Source organism: Erithacus rubecula (genome assembly GCF_903797595.1).
Source record: "Erithacus rubecula genome assembly, contig: scaffold_143_arrow_ctg1, whole genome shotgun sequence".
NCBI lineage: Eukaryota > Metazoa > Chordata > Aves > Passeriformes > Muscicapidae > Erithacus > Erithacus rubecula.
Window position 1 is genome coordinate 216991 of NW_027636155.1, and position 21229 is coordinate 238219.

The 21229-nt window shown below is 40.2% G+C and overlaps 1 protein-coding gene across 6 annotated transcripts in view; it reads right to left on the minus strand.

The window, feature by feature from the left end:
• Positions 1-21229, minus strand: part of PLPPR1 (phospholipid phosphatase related 1) — a 121795-nt gene that overhangs the window by 57434 nt on the left and 43132 nt on the right. For 5 of the 6 annotated variants that reach the window (XM_079332060.1, XM_079332056.1, XM_079332061.1 and 2 more), the window contains one exon: positions 5284-5391. In XM_079332060.1, the coding sequence (XP_079188186.1) occupies positions 5284-5346 (63 nt within the window). In that variant the 5' untranslated portion in view covers positions 5347-5391. Of the gene's footprint in view, positions 1-5283; positions 5392-8367; positions 8426-21229 lie in introns of those variants that run through there. The other variant, XM_079332057.1, reaches the window with a different exon arrangement.

Genomic DNA, 21229 nt, shown 5'->3' on the forward strand with positions numbered 1-21229 from the left:
AATAAAAAGTCACTTTAAATACATTTAATGTCTCTTAGAAATGTAACTTTGAGGACTGCAGCAGACGTAAGAAGTCATTTCACACTCCTCAAATGCTGCTACAAATTAGAGGGCACCTGCCAGCACACCCAAATTTACAAAATTTTCAGAACACCTAACCAAGAAATTATAATAAAACAAATGCCACATAGGTCATGAATGTTCTAAATTTACTGATTTTTTTCCACAGCTCCCCAAGTCCTGACGATAAAAAGAAGTTCAAGATGCACTTGTCTCAGTATTGCAGAAATTCTCCTGCTACTCCATAGTTCAGCTGTTGGCTTGACTACACGAAATATTGACAGGAAAATGTATGTGGGCAAGGAAGAAGAATGCTTTCCTTCAGTGCTTCTGTAAATTGAAACATTTTTTTTAAATTACATTTGAACTGGTATTTGAAGATGATTCAATCTGTCCAAATATAAAAGAGCAAAAAGTAAAGGAAAATGTACCCCACTGTAGATGCAGAAATCCGGTGAGGCTACAGCATAACCACAGTTCAAATCATCAGGACTTTATATTTTTCAGATTTTTAAATATAATTTAATTCATTTGGGGGGAAGAGGAGAAGATGTTTTCTGTAAAAAATCCTCAGCCCTTTGCAATGTCCTATATTTCAGGTTGTCAAGAAGAAGCAATTTCCACTCTGCCTGCAAAAGCTTTTCTGGGGGCAGAAAAATGGATTTAGTGTGAAAAAGTGTGATCTTCAAATTACAGAATTTAAAGAAGGCCAATGTTTAAAGTTTTAATGGTGTTGCATATTTGACTCTGCCCCTATTACCTTGTTAAAGTCAGGATTACAATAATCCACAATGAAGCACAATGAAGAATATGCATCAGTCATATATCAAAGCCTTTTGGTATTCATAACTCTTTGATCAATTTAAGACAATTCAATTCATTTTGGTTACAGAAAATTTTAGTGTTTTCATGTGCAAAGACACACCTCAGATACACCCAACTCCTCCAGGAGTAACTGCAATTGAAAATAAATCCTTAGATAATTCCCTGAAACAGCTCAAGCTGTCAGGTCAGGACTTGCAGTGTGAGGAGGAGGAAAAAGGAAGTAGAAAATGCCTCATCAACAGAAATTCCTGTCCAAATTTCTCCTTTTGTTGCCTAGAGAGCCATTACAGCCCTAACTCTTGTTGAGAAGAGAGTTTTCTTTGCAGAAAGAGAAAGATATTGCTTCTTCAAAAACCACGATTCAAACAGACACAATGGCTCTAAAGTTACTCTCATGCCTTCCCCCTGAAGTCATGTGTAGTTGTGAGGACGCTGTTTACTCACAATATGAAATCTTCCTTCCAAATCTATTTGCTAAACGCAATTATCACATTGCCTTGCACTTTCTGTCACTAATGATAAGCATCAAATAGGCTGCAAAAGCGTTTTCTTCTATAAAGCTGACTGCCAAAATGAGATGAACAAAGAGAAGGTAAGAGCACAGAGCATGGAAAACAGTACTGGATGAAGACCTCAGGGCAGTTCACCAGTCCCACAGGAAGAGGACTGGGATTTGCCAGGCATTGCATTTCTCCCACTTCTATCCCTGGCACTGCCCAGACCTCAGGAAGCTTAGTTGTTCTGACAGTTTATTCCTCACTGCACAAACTGGCTGTGTGTTCATGCATAAAACACATCTGCCAGTTGTGACTGCACCTTTCCCCACCTTCAACCAGCACATGCTAGATGGTCCATGGAAGTGTTACAGCTGAGTAAATTGCCTCTCACAATTAGAGATGAACATTATATGTATGTTAAAGAAAGTTTTTTTGATGTATAGTTACATTACTGTGATTTATTATTTAGATGTGCTCTGTTCTCCCCGTATTACTGCTATTATTAACCTGTGCCCCTTGTACAGGGCACTTCGGGAGGAGGGAAGGCTTGTTACTAGGACATGACAACACCTGAGCTCCAACCAAGTAGCAAAAAAGATGCCTCCACAAATAATCAGCAAAGAAAGTTTACTGACAAGACTTTAAGAGGGGCCAGGGGCATAAATATAAGAGCATCCATTTTGTAGATGAGCATGTGGCAGTTTTGTCCTGCGCTCCCAGCACTGTAATTTTTCCTTATTCAGTCCTTTCTTGTATTTTGTTAAGGTTTTTAATAAAGTTTCTCACAGAAGGATGTAACACAACATTCCCTGGATCAAACCGTGCCAAGTGGGATAGCAAAATAACAGCACAGCTATGCTGAAATGTTACAGATGTTTTTGACAGTACTCTGTCCTAGCAGGTGAAGGAGGGAGGAGATACCCCACAAAGCGCTTTGGCAAACAAAGGCCACCATAAGGGAAAAAGGAAGAACATGAGACTTTTCCTCCTGTCATACCAGACGCTGCTTCTCCTGCTTTCTCTCATGCTTGGCTGCCATCCCTGCAAACTCTTCAGTGATCAATTCTGGCCACTAACAAATCCTCACACAGGCTGCTGTGCACTACTGGCATTTGTTGGGGTAGATCCAGAGCATATCAAATGCAGCCTCTGCTGCATGCTCTGGGTCCATCACTGACTCCAAAGGGCTCTGGAAGCTCTGGAGTAGGGCATCTCTCCACTATTTAACATCTGTCTAATGCAACCCAAGGTTGAGAGAGCCTCCTGAAGGCTCCTTTCAGGATGCTGTCTGCCACGGAGGGAAGGGAAAAGGAGAATCTTAATCTCCTGCACATACTAGTCAATTGTTTACGTGTTTAATAAAATACACTGCACCAAATCTTCACAAACACTTGGTGACAAATGCCAGACTGTAATGACACCTCTTATAATAGAATAAAGAGTCATCCAGAAAGCTGCCTGCATTATTTGGGAGAGGGACTCAGATTTAATAAGTGGACCAAAATTAGTTTAATGATTCCCTATTTAGTCTTTAAATCCATTCATAATGTGACATTGTATTTCCAATTAGGGAATGAAAATGTTGATTAAACATTTCTGTCATTTTAGACTAGACATCATATGTTATCCCTTCACTATTAAAAGTTTTTCATGTTGAACATGAAAAAGAATTTATAGAGTCAGGCACAGGGTTTAAGTTTTTATAATGAGCCATTCATCTTCAGGTCAGGTTCCATAATAACTGACAGCTACAAGTTAGTTCAGTCAGAAAAAAATGAAATGGGGAAAAAAATGGAAATTAGACTAAGGGCTAAAACTGTGTCATATTTGTACAGACTGAAGCATGATGGTATTTAAAGTGTCCAGACTCCTGGTGACACCTCATTTCTACCTCTGCCACCACAATTTCATGAAGGCACACTGCAGAGTAGGCAGCTAGCAAATAGCTACATCCAGGGCAACTGACATCACAATTAAGGCTCAGCATTATTTTCTTAAGTGCAAGTATCTCAAAACTTTTAATCAGAGGACAAGATTCCAGTGAGGGAGGCAGCACACTCTGAGGAACGTGCCTATGATAATTTTTACTGACTATCACTCTTCCTATCATGATTGCAAGCATGGCTGCTGCTGAATTGTTTTCCCACAAAAAAAAATATTGTCAGGAAAGCAGGCAACATTATTTTTAGCTGTCCTGCTTTTCACAGCAGCAGCAAGTTGTCACACTGCTAATCAATTCTCATGGCTGCTTCAAAGCAACAAAAATAGGGTCTGTCCTCACCCAGGTAATTCAGAACAGGACTTGGTGTCTGGGGCAGCTTGTCTGAAAAAAAAAAACCCACTTACTTTAGTCTCAGAAGCACAGCAGTGAAAATAGAACAACACTTCAGTGTGTCTTAGGATTACAGGGACTTTTCAGATGGAATGGTTACTATCAATCATCTCTGCACTCCCAACAGGAAATTAGATTTCCTGTTGTTTAATGCTACAATGCTTGACACAAGGCCATGAATTTGTAGTCCCAGTCCCATTAAAAATCTATACTGCGGACAAAGAGGGAAAGGAAGAACGTTTTTATCAAATGCAGCAGAGAGAACATCTTTTCAGACACTACCTCCCTGTTTTTGACTGATTTTTAATTTAATGTTGTGTTTTAATCAGCATATCAATTATGTGAAAGGACAAGGAATTTACATTTATGGAGCAAAAAATCCTCCTATCAGTCTTGAATGAACAATTTATGTCACTGTCATAAGTTGCCAACCAGGTCCATCATTCATTTCTTTAGAGGACTAAAAGTCTTCAGAGCTGCTTGTTTAAGCAATAAATTGGAGACATCACATCCCTGCTTGCTATTTATTTGGTGTTTTTCTGACCTAATTTCTGCTTATCACTCATTTTTACCTTTTCCTTCTCTAGCTGTTAGAATAAAGCAGTTACCCACTGTCTCCATCAGAATAACAATTAATCCTTTGACAGCTACTGGCTTTTATCTTATGGAAGAGCTCAAGTTGCCTCAGAACTCAGGCCAAAGAATGAGCATTCCATCTAAGCTACATCAGACAGGTGGCCCTGAATTTGGTTATTTACAGGCAGTTATCACCTTTTTACCATTTAAAACTGATGGAAGCTTTAATCCCCCCTGGAAACAGAGTTGCCTCACTTGCCAAGAAAACTGTCCCAGCCTTATATGAACCAGCTGAACAATCATGGATTTGAATAACCAATGTTGGCCAGTCTATCAGTGTTAGGGTAAGTTAAAGAAGAACCATAAACTACCACCTGTATGCACTAAAAAAATAAAATAATTAAATAATAATTTAAAAGCTCACCACACCAACTGCCTTTAACACAGACATGGAGCATTAACTGCAGATGTACTGCTAGACGTTTCTCAGCCCTTGTCCTAGCTAATCATCTTCACCACACTTAAAGGTCAGGCATGGCTCATCTACATTTGGTGTTCCACCTGAAGTGAAATCAGAGCTGAGTGTTGCCCACCATCAGATTGTGAGATTGAATGAGTTTTGGTCCCTGTGCAGCACCAGGATGGAGAGACATCTGAGGAAAGATTGGGAAGATGAGCAATCCCCTGCTGCTGACCTACACCTGTAGCTACTGCCCATTCTCTGCCAAGTACCATAGGACTAGCCAGAAAACCAGAGAAGTCTTGGATGCACAGTGTCTCGACTCATTCTTGCATGATTGTACCTGCCATCTGGGTAACTCATGCAGGACTTTTTTTCAGTGGGACCTGATGGCACGGAGTATGAAGATGGATATCTATGTGATCAACTAAGACAGCGTCCTTTGCTACAAATAAAATGGGTAACTAATTACTTAATTCCTCCAGGGAAGAGCTGCCTTCTATGTAGACTTGGCAGCTGAATGCTGCACTCACCTCAACAAAGATGAAGCAGGGGATGATGGAATAACTTCTCTGGGTATTGTTTCCTAAAGCCATTTCTCATCACACTTGTTGGAGAGGCACTGTTCAAAACTTTATATCCTGAAAAAGAAAAGACAGAGGTATTTCAGTATATTTCATGTTTTTACAAACTCCAAAATGAGGTTCATAACACAGAGCACTGACCTAACAGACCAAGGACACGGACTACAGTGAACATCAAGGTATAACTGTGTACAGAATACCCTGAAAAAGCTCTCCCTTTGCAACACAAAAGAAGAGACAGATATAGGTTACAAGACACATCATATACAGATCAAAGGTGATAAGCAATACAATAGTTTTCCTTTAATACAACCTACTCCCAAGCAAAAGATTATTCCTCAGAATTGTAAAATCACATTTTCAGCCCACTGAACTGCCCACGGTGTGTTTTAAACCAGGAGATTTTTGGAACTGACTTGTAAACTTGCAATTTTAGAGACATGCTTAGAGTACACTGACTGTACACATTCATGATCATAATGTTTATCTGGATAAATCTGCTCAAGACCACAGCAAGTGTTTTGCACAAAAACTCACAACCCACAACAAGCAAATGAAACAAAAATGCAGTGAAGACCTGGGCTCTTCCTCCAGAGCCTTTCTGTCCTGATAAAAATTAATACATTAACACACCAAACTCTACCCACTCAGCATTAGTTTGAGTTACTGGTTATTCTAATTAACATAACCTTGTAACACTGTGCTAAGACACTCTTTTCACACAAAAGTAGAAAAAGTAGAGAAAAGACTAACATAAAGAAATTTTACTGACAGTGTGTGTCCTTTTCTGCATGCATGAGGCAACACATGAAGAATCTGGATACAGTGCAGGAGGAAAGGCAGAGTTGGAAAAGCAGTGTGTAGCCCAGAGTACCTAGTGCAGGATTGCACAAAACATGAGACACAGGAGAGAATCAAAATCCTCTGCTATCAATTTTAACCTGAGCACCACAAGCAAGAGCACAGGTTTAGATGGGTCCAGCCTCACCTCCAACACTCACAAAGAAACTCTGCCCTGATGACAAGCACCTCCATGTGTCAGGGCCAGGGAGGAGGAAGGAGCTGATGCATTCTGCAGAGGATGCTTTGCACAGCATCTTCCCACGACTCTTTGACCTCAATGGTATCTCGGTGGCAATTGAGGCCTTGGCACATGGAGCCTGTGAGGTTCACTGATGGGTCACTGCTTTCCCACCAGCTCTCAGCAGGGTTACTGCAGAAGCACCATGCTCAGCACAACTGAGTTCATCTGAGGTTGCAATGGAGGAGCTGGATCAGCTGCCAGTGCTTGCCGTGATGCAGGGTCTTGTCTCACCACCTATGAACTACCTATTCCTCATCTCAGTTCTTCAGTTTGACCCAGAGCAGTAAAATACACAATGTATATGATGGGTTTAGGCACAGCAGAGGTACTGTGACTCCAGTGAGGACACATTCTGTGTCAAAGACAGTTTCTGAACTGCTAACCATTGAGAAATACAGTTTCAGGGCAAACAAAATAGTCAGGAATGCCACCTGTGGTGTGCCTCAGACACTTGCATGTTACACTGTATCCTATTCTGTAATACAAATATTCTCAAAACACTTCATTTTGCAAACAGACTTCAACTTTACTTACTGGGTAAAATGGGGCTTATGTCAGAGGTTAGTGCCATTGCCTAAAAAAGACAAGGTAATCCAACCCCATTTGGACCATGGAAAAAACTCAGCAATTAACTTTTTAGCAGCATTTTTAATACCCCTGACTCTTGTGCCATGCAGTTTTGTAACTTGGAAAATACACAGAACCTGGTGCAACAGCAGGTTAACGAGTCAGAGCATCTCACACAGCATTATTCAATGAAAACTTTATGTACCCTGGAGATACACTGTCAGTAACTTTGCAAATCCAGTTTTCAAAATGGCTTAGCAAAGAGATGTTAATACCTCAGCCCCTTCATGAATCCTTTGCCACATTAAGGTTAGAAATAACCAAGATTTTCCATACCACTATACTGCAACCCCAAGCTATGCCTTCAATTCCAATTGATGTGTGTTCCTAACCCAAGCAGAGGGTTAGGCAAGGCAATCCAAGAATTTGAAAAACCTTTCATAACAGATGATTCAAAGCAACTGAACAAACTAGCAAAGAAACTAGTAATTTAACTGAAGGTTAAGTTGCCTGATTTAACATTAAGGGACCCTGATGTTACAGATGTTTACTGTTCCTTTAAGCCTGTTGTGCACCACTGGTTTAAAAAACTGCACTGCCTATGGGACAGCTTTTTACATGCCAGCTCCTCTCCTATATGATCACACATTTGTGTCAGGCTTAAGCAGCAAGAGACCAAATGATTGCGTGATCAGCTAATTCCTAGACTGTGGGAAAACACTCAGCTAGCCAGTGCTTGTCATAGTTGGTCTTTTCATCAGGTTACTTGACAAAAGAGTAGAGGGAAGCAAAGGTGTAGTCTTGGTGGAAGCACCATCTTTTGTCTCTCTTCAGCTGGCAGTGAGTCCTCTAGGGATACTGACAGCAAAACACAGATTATAGAAAACCCCAGATGCTTTAGCCTGCACAGCAGCCAGAGATAACCCAGTTTTGCACAAAGAATCATAATAAGATGTAAAAGAAGTTTTACTGAAAGTCTTGTTCTCTAATCCATGAAGATTTTTTTCACATTGAATGAATTTTCAGAGTGCAAAGCCTCTGACCAAGGCAGTGGCAAATAAAAGCTATAATATCAGCATCAGCCTTCTCCATTTATTATTTCTATTTTTATTAACTTAACTGAATTGCTAAAACAAACCTGTAACAATCTTTTTAGATCCCAGTAGCTGTGACCTTTTCAGGCCTGGTATGTTATCACAGCATGAGAGCAGAACTGGTCAAACCTATTCTAACTAATTAGAGACCACTGTAGAGAGAATATTAATCATCTAAAGCTCTGGTATTATGAGGTGCTTCCACTCATAAAACAATTTATATAGTTGCATAATACAACATTTGTGAATTAATGAAAATTAGTTCACATCTTTCTCAATTTACCTCACCTGTGCATTTTCAGAAAGCTCCATATCTACAGCAAAGGAGCTTATTGTCTGGCATCTCCTGGGAGAATAAGTGGAGACACAGAATATAAATAAGTGAATTGAAAACTGAATGAAAAGGACAGCAAAGAAAAAGGCAATTCAAGCTGAAGAGATTTTCCTGCCACAGGGATCCATCCAGGAGAATTGCTTTTAGAATGCCTCATTTAGGTATGTTCTACAGCCTTTTATGTGAGCGTGTGGCAGACAGCAAGAAGGATGTATCTAGGACAACCTAGCATTTCCTGAGCCTTTATAGTGCAAGTTCCTGCAGCACACACATCACATTCAACTGCTGTTCTGTGATCAGTTAACCACTTTACTTGGGGTCTGTTCTTCTGGAGACAGTGGTCAAACCTATGTTTTTTAAGCCATGCTCTGCACAGGTAGGAAGAGAAGATAAACAAGGTAGTCCATATATTGCCACACCACTGTGTGTGGCACCTGGGCATCTGCAGGAATACAATCCAGACATGACAACATGCCCTGTTTGTCACAGTTGTCAACCATGTTTCAGTTAATCAGAATCAATGCATATTTGTTCTGCAGTAGCTCAGAAACCACCAGCCTGAAATCCAGGTTTGCTGCACAAACTACAGCAGCAACAAAACCACTGGCACTGTGGGACACCACCTAACAGAAGAATCCCAAATCTTCTCTGACCAGAGGTGAGGAGGGTAACCACTGGCCATATGGTACCAGGATGTGATGCAAACACACAAAAAAAATGGATTTCTGTCTCTTAGTTTTATGATATTTTCAGTAGCAGCTATTACTGTTCTAAAACAAGGTGTAAATATTACATTAGAAGGAACACCAACTATAACCATATCAATCTAAAAGATACTGGAAACATCATTACTTCCTTACGTAAATTACTTAAACCTTCTGTTAGCAATTTGCAAACCTCTGCTGCAATTGGCTTCAAATTATAAACATCTTTACTCTCACTAAAATTAGAATTCTGCTTACAAGTAAAAAAAAAAAATCACCAAAATCTCTGCACCATTCTACCAACTATCAGTTTGCCCAACTGAAACACAAATTGCATACATCAAACCCCCATTCATTCAGGAAACTAATTCAAATTAATGCCACTGCTAGTAATGATTATCCAAGCTTTGGTGAAGACCTGTATAATCTCTATATGTTATATATCTCTTACAGATCTCACTGTAAAGCAGGGTCCTCTATTTCCTGTTGGGGGAAAACAGCTGAAGCAATTCGCCAAACATCACACAATGACTCAATGCATAGGCTGAAAAGACACATTATTCTCAGAGTCCTGTCAAGTGTTCTGTCCACTTGACAACACAATCTTTGCACTTCAAACGTACTTGCTAATTCCCTCGCAAGAATCACACAGTCCTCACTGCAGATTTTAGGAACACAGTTTTCCTGGCTGCTTGCTGCTGGAACCAGCAGAACACACACTGCAACCTTACACAACAAGGGCTGATCAAGCATGCCCCGAGATGTGACAGCCTCACATTCTCTCTTTGTGACTTCACCTGCCATGTGCATAGGCACCACATTATCCCAGTACAACCTCTGCATGAGCACGCCTGTAATTCTGAACAGGCTGCAACAGGACAACAGAGGGTTAACATATCTTCCCAGTGCACAAAAAAGAGCTGAAGGAATGAATGGTAAGACTTTACTGCAAAAGGCGGTCACTGTACTCCAAGTACAGACTTCTTTACTGTTTTCAAAGTAATTGAAACCTCAGTGGTTGCATGAATCACTCCAAAAGCCAAACCATGTGACAAAAAGCACAAATGGCTTTGTGGCATAAGATCTGCTTGCCTGCCTTGCACCCAAACTCAACACAGACCACATGCCTGAAAACAGTAAAACTGAGAAAATAACATCATGGCTGCAACAATTAGAAGGTACCAGACAACTGGCACTCGGTTTGCTATCTCAGTGGCCCACAACACACTAATTTTAACCTAACAAATAAGGAAACCATCATTTGGATCATGTTGCCCTTAAGGAAGCGTGTCCTAGACAAAATGGGCCCTGGGACCCATTGACTGAGAATTAAGAGGCAGAGAGCCACCAACACCACGGCCACTAGACCAGTAACATGGAGTTAGACTGGAGAAAATGTTTGTCCAGACCTGATGTCTGAGTCACACCTGATCTTCAGCTGTTAACTGTGAAATTGTCTGGCAGCTGATGACAAACAAATGATCACAAACAAATGTGGTGTGCAAAGTTTCAGACCTTAGTTGGTGGCTGTCTCCAGTGTAAGCAGCCCAATGTTCCACCTGGCCAGAACACTGACAAGAAGAAATGAACAGGTAAAGAAGAAGCACAGTTTACTGAATCTAGATCTCACCCAAAAGTACAGTTTATTACAACTTCTGGTTTCTGCCAGGACAACTACACCATTCAACAGCTACACCATTCAAATAAATTGCCCTGTCTGTGAAAGTGCTTCTCACAGGTGTCTCCATAGACTTCTGGACAAGAAACTACACATCACTAATGGCAGCAAGGAAAGGAATAACAACAATACGGAAAATAAACCTGCACATGTTCACCATTACACAAAAAGAATTTTGCAGCATTTAGGGCAGAAAAACACTTTCTCTGATGAGAATTCTGACCCTTTTCTTCTAACAGAAGTCATATCCTCACATTCGGTATTCAACACAGAAAACCATTTCATGGCAAACAGTGATACCTAAGCCATATAGTTCAGCATATCTGAATATAAGTAATATACACAGCATATCTGAAACGGTAACTCTTTGGACAAAACCCACCTGGATATGAAGAAAGTTACATTAATAATTACCATGATTTGATTCCTAAATTCATTCTCTTAAAAATGTTAAAAATGCTGAATCTCTGGTGTCAAAGCAGATACCTAGAAGAAAGTGATGCCTCAGATTTCAAGAATCCTGTTAGGGTTGTTTTCCCTTGCTACCAGCTTCATGTAGAAAATATCCCATGACTGAGCAATAAGCAACAGTACAAAGTCTATGGACAGGCAGATTGATAAGAGCTGCACATCACTTAGATGCTCAACAGAGTTCAAGTGTAATGTCAGCACAGCAGAGGCCTTGTAACAGCTTCTCACTGTGGGGAGGAAAGTGAAATCTCTATGCCACAGCTTCTGTCAACAGAATTTTCATTGACACCAGTAGGCCAGATAGAACCCAAACATATCTGTGTGAATAGCAGGTATATACATGCGAATATCCAGAAAGCCAAACAACCTGGCCACAAGCCCTATTTTGAGCCCTCTTAAACCCATGAACCTCTCCTTGTCCAGCAAGTCTGAAAGTGTCATCATGGTTGGTCTGCTGCATCTGGTGAGATTTTTCACCAATTTTCATTGTATCACTTACTTTGTGTTGGTTTGAATGAAATCCACCTAAAATGTGGTGACACATCTGCAAAACCATATGAATAAAAGGTTTTACCTGCTGTGGTGGTGTGCTATAGCTGATAATGCTCCTCTTTCTTACAAAAGGATTAGTGGTACATGATAAATGAAGAAGGAATTTGACTATGAGATTTGTTAGGGAATTCTTAAAAAAAAAAATAACAAGCAGTCTCTGGAAAAAAAACCAAAACCCACTACATTTATCTATGCCATTACAAGATAGTTCTGCTCCTAACTCTCTTTTAAGTCAAAAAAGCTAATTGTTCTAGCTCTCATTCCAGCCTTTCAAACTTTGAAGTGAATCTAAACAAAATACTTGTGGGAAAAAGAAAGGCTATTTCTGGCCTCCACCCATTCCACCTGAAGACATGTCATCTTTATTTAGACTAATTAAACCAACTGATTTACCTTGTGATCTTTTCTGGACAAATACAAAAGGCATTGGTTGTTTCTTCTACTTCTTGGTTAAAACTCCAATCTTCAAGGGATTTACAGCAATAAAATTGCAGGTGCGGTCGGCATTACTTCCTATACTAAAGGATTCTGAATTACAGAGATTAGTTACATGATTAGTTTAAAGAAAACATAGCAGGCTAATGTTCCCAAAGTAAAACAGTTGAGATCCAGAACTTCTGCTGATTGCCTTAATTAATAATGGGTTTGAGATACAGGTACTCTGTTTATGCTAAATCACCATCTGTAAACTATTGCACAAGAGTTCTATGCTCAGTGTCTCATTTGCATAACTCACCAAAAAAACCAAAAACACTGTTTGTGATTTGCAGCTGACACTCTTCTAAGACTGGCTGGAAAGCAGTGATCTCCCTGCTGTTTTTGATACTACCACGAAAGGCTTGTGACCCAATTTCACTCTCTGAAACCAATTCCATTCCACTTGGTGACTGCTCATGCAAAGCACCAGCAGGCACTGAGGAAACTGAGTAATTTCAACAGGAGAAAAAAACAGCAGCCTCCGCCTCAGGCTCTTAACTGGTGAAAAAAAGGAGCAAGAGATTGAAGGTAAAAAAGAAAGCAAAAGAAAACCTCAAGTATACAGAGGATAACAATGTAATGGTGCAGATGAGAGGAAAATTGGATGAGCTACAGAAAAACTCCTATGAGATGGAGGGTAGGAGAGGAAAACAGACCACAGCTTTTGTCTGTGATGCAAAACCACAAGACTGAATATAATTTCTATCAATATAACACACCCTGGAAAACACTCCACCCTTGCCCTCCCAAAAACATATGAGTTTTGCAGAAGATATTTTAATATTATTTTTAAATTATTAGAATATAGTATTATAAGAAAAAAATATTCAAAGTATTTTTTTCATTCAGAAATTTGTACTTTACTTCAGAAAACTCGCTTTGTTTTTTTTCTTTACAAAACCTCCTTAGCCAACTGTCCTACTGAAACCTACTGAGCTATTAAAAAAAACAATTGGCTGCTTATGTGTTAGCAAGAATGACAAATATTTTTATTTAAAATGGAGCTTCACAGCTCTATACATAACTAATTCTGGGAATCCCAATATTGAAAATATATTTCAAAAATATAGGCTGCATGGTGCTGTTATATGCCACATCTGCTGAGCCTAAGTCCAAGCAAGCTGCTGATCCACACATTTAAGTGCAAGGATGAAGCTCCTGCAAAGTGCCAGCTACTCTCAGGCCTCTGATGGATACCTGTGAGTAAATTTCCAACCCTCTCTCCCACTACTGTTCAATGACAACTAAGGAAGCCAATACTTTTGGAGGTTGCTCACACAGGTCATGGTATAAAGATCAACAGGCAGAAATATTGATATGAGCACAGGAAGGAACAGAGTACACCAATGCTAGGCAGGGTAAGGGGATGAAAATCAGGTGATTAACATGTTTCTATTTATTTTCAAAGGGATTTTTATCAGGGGATGAATTCTGCATTGGAAATTTCCTCTAAAAATCATGGTGAGCTGTTTTAAAAACTAGTCATGTAATAGGCACAAGCCAGTCAACACCAGATAGAAAGAAAAACCCCATTCATTTTGTCCCCTCAGGGCTCAGCAAACTGTGTGAGTATTGATTGCAAGCTGTAATATTATGAAAGTAAACAAACAGCTGCCTCACCACAGAGCAGCCTTTGGCAATGGGGTCCAGGAGCAGGACCCCTTGCTCCTGGTTCCAGTCTGGTATTAATGATGGCAGTGGAGCTGTCAGGGACACACAAGGATTGCACAGACTCTGCTCCTGCACACCTAGCGAGCTCAATCTTATGGGGATCTTTTGTCAGTTCACTTGGCTTATAAACCTCCACCTTCATCCCTTGCTAAGACAGACAAAGGACTTCTAGCAGATCTGGTCTTTTCCATCATAAAAAACATTCTGGTAGAAGCTTTCTTTAATAGCAGTGAAAAAAAAAGGTTTTTTTGCTTTCCTCCTTTTTTTTAATCTCTGTGTCCGTCCTACAGCCAAGGGAAACCAAGTATAACCCCACAGCCCCAGTGTGCCCACTTCTAAGGAAGGTACTGTTAGTACAGCTCATGCAGTTTAGGTGGGCTTCACAAACACTACTGGATGGAAAGTCAAGAATTTAAGGATGTATTGTTAGATTACAACAGTCTTAAAAAAAAAAAAAAAAAAAAAGAGCTTCTTATTAGTTCAAATCTATTTATTACTATAAAAAAATACTGCCAACTATAACAAAAACCCTTCTGAATTTAGAGACCTTGTAAAACCTCTCCCTTCTCTGTACTGTTATGCTATCCACAGACTTCTCCATGAATCCTGCTTAGTCTGGAATAGGAGAGAGAGTTACGGCAAACTGTCCCTGGCTGCAGCTTTTCTCCAAAAGAAAGGAACCAAGGCTGATGGGGGGAGCTTATTCCTCTTTACTCTGCTCAGAACCCCCTGATGGGTGAGGTGGCTGCTTGTAGCTTCACTGGCTCTGGTACCACCTTGTGTTCACAGTTTTCAAGCCTCTGCTGTTATCCCACATCTGTTCTCCATGCTGCCATTCAGATAGTTAATTTTTAAAAGAACAGACACTCTTAGTTCTACCCATTAGGCAGAGAAACTGATGAAGATCATTATAAAAATAGGCATTAAATTATACAACCGTATAACAGCAAGCTAAAACTGATTAGGTAACACCTATCACTCTTTCAGACAACTGCTGTAAGAGTTAAAAGAGCAGAAAAAACTTCAGGCAAGTCCTGACAAGTGAGATCTGATAAGCCCTTGTCCTTGCAGAATTATTTCAGAATCTGTGTTGCAACTAGAAAATGCAATAGAATTTGTCTGGCTACAAGGGCTCAACCCAGATTTTGATAGACAAAGATGCCCTATATTTTCATAGATTAAAAAAAAGGTTTTCACCTATGCATCCAGCAAGGCTGGTGCAAACACTTCCATGGATTTAAGCTCCTGACTAGGGCCAAGCCTTGTTTTCTTGGAGGTCAGGGTTCTTCCCTGTGTAATTGTGACTAGTGGCACCCACAGAGGCCCCAGAGAAGCTCCCACAGACATTGCATAGGCTATCAGGCATTTGATTTTTAAAGTCAACACAAACAGCTAAGCTGTTACAATTAAAGTGACTCAGAATTCTGAGATTCCTGTAGCTGAGACTTTAATGTTATTTCTAAGAGTGTGATGTTACTGAAATCATGTTCTGTACGAGTTTTAATGAAACATGCACCTATTTCAGGTCAACTGTATACAGAGAGTTAGCTTGTAGTATTTTGTGGACACTTACAAACCAGCATGAATGTGGGTTCATACAAATTCACATAAACTTAAATGCAACTGCAGCCTGCAAACTGCATGAGAAACTATAGCTGAAAATAAAAGGAGCAATTTTGCATGCAATCTGACTTGGTCAGAAAATGATTAAACAGTCACTTGAACACTAAAAGCTGACAGAAGCATATAAATATGCCATCATGTCCTGTGCTGTTTTCTGCCATCTTTCTAAATAGACCATCAGAACATCATCTCTTGTTTAATAGTTCTCCACTGCTGATGCATAGCTCTCACCTCTAAAATACCATTATCCTAATTTTCACAAATTATCTGAATAGCTCTTTAAAAGTGGAAAAATTATTTCCAGTGAATAGGTGTAAGAGTGCCTATCACATATACATACAGGGTTTTTGCATAGAGGAAACTGGTTTCTACAAAAAACTGTTATTTTCTGCCCATATGAGGGCCACCAATGTATATACTGCTCTTTTAAAATACTCCAAAGACAATAGACAAATATGTCATCCCAGTCACAACATTTAAGGACTTATGCACTCTGTCAAAACTCAGTTTATCACAGAAAGCAGTTCTCAATTTGGCTAATCTATGTACAGTTGCTGCTTCTAGTGCTCAGAACATCACATTTGATAAATGTACAAGAGTTCATTTCTCTAGGTATGTATACAAACATGTTCATTTAGATACCATTTTTTAAAAAAATACATATTGAAACACTGCATTCCCTGATCTACTAAGCAAAATCAATATTAACAATATGAAATACACATGTACTCACAATAGAAATAGTTTTCTGATTTGGAGACTAATGCAGTTTGAAATTTGATCTTCTTTCTCTGCTTCCCTCAGTTCACGTTTTTCTCCTGTCACCTCAGTGATGAGAACTGACATAGAATAAAAATACTGCATCATTCTGTTTGCATATGTGACAGCACAAACAAAACAGGAACAGGGAAAGAAAATCCAAGAAATGCCAAGTCATCAATATCCATAGCACTGGAATGTTTTACATACTGCAGCAAATACAGCACCCTGGCTGCTTCATCTTGTATGTGCATCCCTTCTTAGCTCTGCTATGAGCAAACCTTTGCCCCTCATCCTCTTTCACTACCTGCTTCCTCAGCACAGCTGTCCTAAGAGCAGGTGTCACTCTCTGCACCTCCTATGTAGTGGTCTTGGTGGTATCAATAACCATAATTTTATGCAGCTCTCCTGGGAACTAAAGGCTTTCCCCACCCTCTGTGTCTTAATTTTGTGTGAACTCCAGGAAGAGATGGGCTGTCAGCTGGGACTGAGAGAGTGGGGGCACTGGATTTTATTTGTTTTCTTGTGCTGATCCCCCCCTCTCCCCCCCAAATGCCCCAGAATGATATTTACTGAAGCACTGCCTGCTGCTTGCACTCCCTCCACAACCTTTGTGCTAAGCAAAGGTACCTGCCACAACCTCCTTCCCCTCATGTGCACTTTGCAAGGGCAGCAGTTTGTACTGCCTCTTTGTCTTTTCCTAGCCCTAGGACTTTCTTTAGCTTGTAATCATCCATTTTCCTCTCAAAGACTCCTATTTCTCTTATCAGGGTTCTGCCACAGGGTATATAGTTCACATAATTCTAAGCCCTAAAATTAGATGCAAGACCATTCACACAGCTATTTTATGTAGAGCACACAGATCTCGGCTACATCTGTGGTTTACCACACTAATCTCCAAACTTTTGAATTGCAAACAGTACCAGGGAAAGAAATCTTCCCAAAGTACCACCATTCTAACATATTATGCCATTTGTAAAACATACAGAAAAACTAAAAACTGTAAGCTAGAGATGAAATAAACATAGTTTTAAAAATTTATTAATAGCACAAAACCATGTTTTTTCACATCCCAGTGGACTGATTTATGCACACCTTGATGTGCATGCACCCTGCTTTGGGGACCACCTCAGCTTCAGAATCTCATAGTGGTGTTAGTTATGGGGTTTTTGATAATGCACAGCACTTTAAACTTATTATTTTGCTTATTATTAATAATAAGTTTTACTCTCTCCCAATTTAGATGCTCCGTCTCATCTTCCCTCTCTTGTTCTCTATCCTTCAGCTTGCAAGTTTCTTTCCTCTTTACCACTATTCCCTGGCACATCTGGTTTCTTCACAGGACAGTAGCTGTGTTTTTTTCTGCCAGGTTTGCAAATTCTTGGGCAATATCCAGGACAGTCCTTCAAGATTCAGTATTCCAAGAGTTGGTACCACTGTATAACCCATATCCCTAGATGGCCTTTCTTTACCAATGAAAAACAAGGAAGTGACCATATAGGGAGCTGCATGAACAAGCTTTCACTTCTACTCTGCTGCTGTCATAACACTAAGAGGATGTGTACCTATTATCTGACCTCTCTCTTAGAAATGTTCCTGGCTTTTCTATTCTTTATCCAACTCTGTAGAAAAGTCAACTCAAAGTAAAAATTAAAATAAAATTTTGGACCCAACTATACTGAGGGATTGAGATGATGGAACTGTAAGAACTGCACATCTCTTCTCAGAGCTTCCAGTGGAATCATGAGGTGCTGTATCATCCCATCTATAAAGCCAGGCAAGAGTTCTATAACACAGCTCAGCTTAAAAGTCGTCATTATGCATCCGCTTCCCATTTTTAGTGGAGAAGGAACAACCAACACCTGTGTGACAGTTGGCATCTTGGCCAACAGATTAGAGACTGACCCTGACTCCCCCAAAACAAAAAAGGTGCTTTAGGCCATGCCCACTTCTCCACAGGGAACACCACAAAAGACATCCAAACCCTGCAGACCAGGTACCTGAGGAGCCCATGAGAAATTTGAATCCCCAGCTGGTCTCAGCTGTTCATCATTTAGGAGTGTCCAAACACAGACCTTACTGCTGTCCTCCACTGGCAGTGACAAATCCATCCACTGGGAGAGGCTTCTGCTCCTCCTGCAGCTGGATGCATCAATGATCCCTGCAAAGAGCACAGCTGCCATGAGAACAGTCAAGTCTGGATTTTTCAGTGCATCAGTGATCTAACTGTACAGTCATCAAAGGCAGGGACAACATTTCCACATAAATAAGAGAGCTCAGCAACAGCTATGACTATGTCTCAGTTTTACTAAAAATTCAGCTCTCAGCCTCCCAATGCTTGGATCAAAGGTTCCAGAGTTGTCTCTCCGTGCAATGTTCAGGTACTAAGAAGAGCTGTAATTAAGAACTGTTAAACAGAAACCACTGATTAACTATATTTGCAGGCTACATTCTGAACCAAATGCTGCCTGTCCTCTTAGAGCTGCCAAAAGGCCACAGAAAAGGCAGAGTCTGCATTCAATGTGTTCAGCAGGCACAGGCCCAACACCTTACCCAAATTTCCCACTGCTTGGCAATCCACAGTGCACTGATCTGGTATTAATCAGCATGCAACCACTCTCTCAATTTTGATGAATAGGAATTGGACCCAGAGCTCCTCTCCCTTTATGCAGTAACTGAACATTTTTACCTGCTCCTACTGACAAAACTGGAGTGTCTCCAAATCCCACCTCCTTACCCATCCTGGCACAAATGAAAAAAGCCAGCAGGAAATTGATGGGGAGATGGATGACAGTGGGGAGGAGTATTGAGTTTGGTCCCATGGAGTAAAGCTCACACTAATAATGACTGGCATTAAAGAGGCCCCTGATAAGCAATACAGCAGTTATCACCACAGGAGGCACTTGCTCATAAAAAAATGACTGTGACAACTAAACACAGTCAGCTTCCCCAAATGATGTGGAACATATGATAGTGGTTTCCAAGATTTTGGAAAGTTCAAATTACTTTGCAGCTTTGTCCTGATGAGATTTACTTCCAAAAGGATCTTTTCATTTCAGGGCTGTTTGCAAAGAGCTATTTGAGCTCCAGAACACTGAACAACACATGCAGCTTCCAAAAAAGAAATGGAAGTATTTAGGGTGCTGGTGATAACAAGCAGCAGGATGAAATTTAAGAAAGAGAAATTGTGACAAGCATCAAATTCAATACATCACACATTCCTAGCATGGAAAATTTTGGAAATATTTCAGCACACTTGGAATTGTGATATGTTTTCCAGACTTAACAATGCTGTATGATCTAGCTGAGCACAAACACACAGAACCAGAGAGGGAAATGCTTGCTAACAGACACAAACTAACAGTCCTTTCCCACCTTTAACCTGAGTGAACAGGCCTGTAGCTGACATTTCTCTTACTCTCAGTGTTAATACCAATACATAAAAAATTAGGAAGTAACCACGTTATCATCTCCCACAGAAAACTGAAAGGGCTACCTTTCTGTGTACGGTTTTCTTCACAGGGACCCACATACCTTACAATTCCAGCTTTGGGGAAAGGAGACCAGAGGAGGCCACTATATTGATCAGAGCACTGGTGGTCCTCTCCTGTGAAGAATGACTGAGAGACCTGTGGCTCTTCACCCTGGAGAAGAACAGGCTTTGGACAGCCTTCCATTACTTAAGGGGAGTTTACAAGAAGGCTGGAGAGGGACTTTCACAAGGGCACAGAGTGGCAGGACAAGGGGCAATGGCTTTAAAATAAAGGGGGTAGATTTAGATAAGGTATTAGGAATAAATTCTTCCCTGAGAGGCCCTAGCACAGGCTTCTCCTTTGAGATTACTGTGAGGCTGTGGCCCCAACATCCCTGTAAGTGTCCAAGGCCAGGCTGGGCAGGGATTTGAGCAACCTGCTCTAGTGCAATGTGTCCCTGAACTTTAAGGTTCCTTCAGCTGTAACACTTCTATGACTCTACAGTGCAAAATAAGCCCCACAGCCATTTTAAGGTATCTGCAGATACACTCTCCCAAGCTAATATCTGACACTGCTTTTTCAAATTATCTTTGAGTTCTCTCTCATGATGATTTGTGGACATAACAGGACTTACAGAAAATCAGAAAACTTATAGACATAGTCAGAAGCAGTTCCCTGACTTTTGCACCAATAGCTGAACTGTCTGGATGCTTCCACTGTCTGACTTTACTTGGGTGAGATTTCACATTTTCTTTTTATCAAGACGTTGCTGTCAGAGGAATAAAATTCATTCCACTGTTAAACTAGCATGTTCCTTATCATCAGGCAAAGTTTTATAATAGGCAGGAAAAGACAACTTGATTCAAGTTCTCTCTGTCCAGAATTCTTCTCACAGGAAGCCCTAATCTGTACTATCTAGAAAGCAAGAGACAAAAATAAAACATTTTCAATACATAGAACCTTTTTAGAAGGACTCCTCCCAGACCTTGAGACAATCTTAGCCCAGCATTCTTATGTGAAAGTATCACTTAAAATCAACACTTTTATTTGTGCATTCCTTTGAACAAAACCTCAGCTTCTGAAGTTTGTGCAGCCTGAACCAATCAGATACCAAAGGTATACACAACTTTTGTCTCTGGCATTGCCTTTTGTTGTACCTTCCCTACAGTCACAGCAATGACTGATAGAAATGTATCACAAAAGCCAGACAGGCTTTAAAATAAAGGTATTTAAATCCCCACTGATGTGTTTTCTTTTTGAGGTTAAGTATGACTGGAATATATCGATCAAAGTAAGTTTGCATTTCTCTGAGTATATTGTTTTCTCTGGAATAATCTAGCAGATTGTTGCCAGTCCAGGTAACCCAAAATAATGTGAAGATAAATTAAGTTCTAGAAGCTATTTTCAA